Here is a 2,690-nt window from a genome sequence, read left to right as displayed (position 1 = left end):
GAGCTGGCCCCGATTTGACACGTAATTCTTTTAATGGTGGTCTTGACTACTCCTCCGGTCGCACCGCCGTACCATTTCTAAATGTAGCCGCACCGATGAGCATCACTCCAGAACAACGATACATAACATGTTTTGTTCTTACACGTTAAAGCCTTTCCAAGTCTCTATACCAGGGAGATAGGTCACTCGCGTGGTGGGGATGGAGGTACTACGTGCTGGTGGGTTTGGACTTCGTCTGTCGCCGCATCAGTTTTTGTGTTCGGAAAAGTGTCGCCAAATTCTCTGCTGCGCCAAACCGCTTGCGAGGAGTCGTCATGAAGATCATCCGCTGTATTTACAAGCAACAAAACAAATCACACACGCGGTCCTTTCTCCCTTCTGCTACCAAGGACAGGCTACAGGTAGATCGTCTCTCGCAGCTTGCTGATGACGCCTGGCGTCAGAATCGTCGTCACCATGTCTTCTATGATCATCATCTTCACTATCGACCCGTTCCGATTCTTCAGTGTGTTTCTTACTGCTACTCGATGACTTTTTCTTGCTACGGGGCCTGTCATCACTACTGCTGTCGTCTGATTTTTCTCTTGACTTTTTCTTGTCTCGTTTACGTTCTTTACGTTCTCGTCTCTTTTCCTCTTTTCGTTCTCGTTCCAGTATTTCATCTTCTTCACTATCGTCTATAGATGGCGGCCGTCGATCATTGACACAACTGTTGTCGTCGGTGTCACTATCATCTCGTCTTCTACTGGACTTGTGTGATTTCGATTTCTTTGACTTGCTTTTATGTGATTTGCTGCGACTACTGTGGCTATTTTTATGCTTTTTGGAGCTACTGTCAGATTTTCGTTTCACAGTACCACCGTCGTCATTTTCAGATTCACTTTGCTTGGCTGCTGCGGTTGCACCTCCAAGATCTTCCAGCGCTTCTACATAGACGCCTAGATTCGAGTCATCAAAGTTGTCCATGTCTAGACGAGGATCATAGTCTGGTCTAAAGTATTTGTCGAGGCGTGAGGAGCCTAATGCACCACGACCTTTGACGACCTTGCTGCTATTATGGTGGTGGGTTGGTTTGGCTAATACAGATGCCTTTTCGATAGGTTGTGCTGGAGGTGATGATGGTGGTGTTCGTTTTCGATGGTGGTGATGGTCACGTTGGTCTGGTTGTTCCTCACTTTCGTCTCTCCGCCTCCTCTTTTTCTGTCCAGTGCCTATAGGAGGACTCGATCTACTAGACTCGTTACGGCGTTTACTAGTATACTCGTCGTCGTCATCGTTGTGGTGGTCTTCTGGACTTGGTGATGGTTTACGTTTAGGTCGTCCAGATCGTCGTATCTCATCATCATACCGGCCATGTCCCTGTTCTATATCTTCAGCATCTCGTTCTGCCATATCATATTCTGCATCTGAAGAGTCTGACCATGCTCTCATCTTGCTTCCATTAGTGGAACTCATTGCCTCTCCATCTAGATCACGTAGTCTCTTGTCCGAGTTATCACGTATTTGTCTGAGTAGGGCCTTATTGTGATTGTCGGTTTGCTGAATGACGGTCTTCATGAATCGTTTATTGGGCTTGAGTGTGTTTCTATGATGTCGAAAGTGGTCAGTTTTTTCGATAGTTTGGATCGCATACACAGCGAAGGTAAACCACATAAAGAATATACCGATCAGCTTCCGTATACGCCGAGATGCCAATTTCTTCATATTTTTTCTTTTTGGCTTGAGCTTCCTTCATAATCATTTGGGCAAGATATTTTTCAACATCATCTTCTGCCAACGCAGCTCCTCCTATAGCCTAGTGTATGAATACTGGATTGTTACAGACTATGAAAATACACACATTGTACATTTTCAGATGTTACCGCTCTGACTAGTGAATTAACTGCTCCGTCGAGTCCAGTCTTTTGTGGTTCATTCGATTTTGCAGCAGGCGAGCTAGCAGAAGAAGAGTCGCCAAAGAGCAACTTCTTGGCATGCGACAAATAATCCATCTGCCCGGTGTCTTGTCTGTAAGACACCAAGCTGTTTCACTGACGGCACAAAATCGAAGTTTTGAATCAGAAATTAAAAGCTGTATGAAAGAGGCAACAGCTTTATTTGACGTGTCAAAAAGGCACGGAATCGATTCTTATATGTATTATACACGGACGCTGTCGCACTCAGAGTTAGTCAAAAAGCTAGATCTTGCCCCTTCTCCTGATTTTCGGATTCGTGATTCCTGACATTGACTTTTGTTCGCAACATAGTTACCTACCAAAGTAGGCAAAAGGACCCAGTACAACAACTCTAGTAGCACCGGACTAGCTGGCAGTTGTAGCAAGGCACATAAGATCATCTATTTGCTTGTCTGTTAGACAATCCGCTAACTACATTCTTGCACTAGGCACCAAGACCACACAAGATACCAGTGACATCCAACGCTTTTCTCAGTTTATGAAGTATTATATCAGGAGGAGCTCCCGTCGCCGCCGGGACTAATGATTCTGTAATGACCTTGCTGTGTCTTGTCTGTCCATTATGGCTGTCCAGTTGCACTTTGTCAGTCAGCACCGGGTCCAAATGAAGAAATGCGAAGGGCTCACACCAAGCCGCATCACTAGGTTGTTCTGCGTTCTACAGTGGGTCGTACTGGTCTTTATGGGATGGCAATTGGTCACTCTCTTGTGGTTTGCAACTTGCTACAACTTGCT

General features: G+C 45.5%; 1 protein-coding gene across 1 annotated transcript; it reads right to left on the bottom strand.

The window, feature by feature from the left end:
* Positions 1-381: 381 nt before the first annotated feature.
* SmJEL517_g06278 (uncharacterized protein) lies at positions 382-1,991 on the bottom strand (the record flags this gene model as incomplete). The annotated part of the gene is made up of 3 exons (XM_031172204.1): positions 382-1,585; positions 1,665-1,795; positions 1,863-1,991. 3 exons carry the CDS (start codon positions 1,989-1,991, stop codon positions 382-384), a joined length of 1,464 nt encoding a protein of 487 aa, XP_031021821.1.
* Positions 1,992-2,690: the final 699 nt, after the last annotated feature.

Source organism: Synchytrium microbalum (assembly GCF_006535985.1).
Source record: "Synchytrium microbalum strain JEL517 chromosome Unknown SmJEL517_scf0111, whole genome shotgun sequence".
Taxonomy (NCBI): domain Eukaryota; kingdom Fungi; phylum Chytridiomycota; class Chytridiomycetes; order Synchytriales; family Synchytriaceae; genus Synchytrium; species Synchytrium microbalum.
Note: the sequence above shows the minus strand (reverse complement) of the source record. Positions and strands in the feature narration are given on the sequence as shown.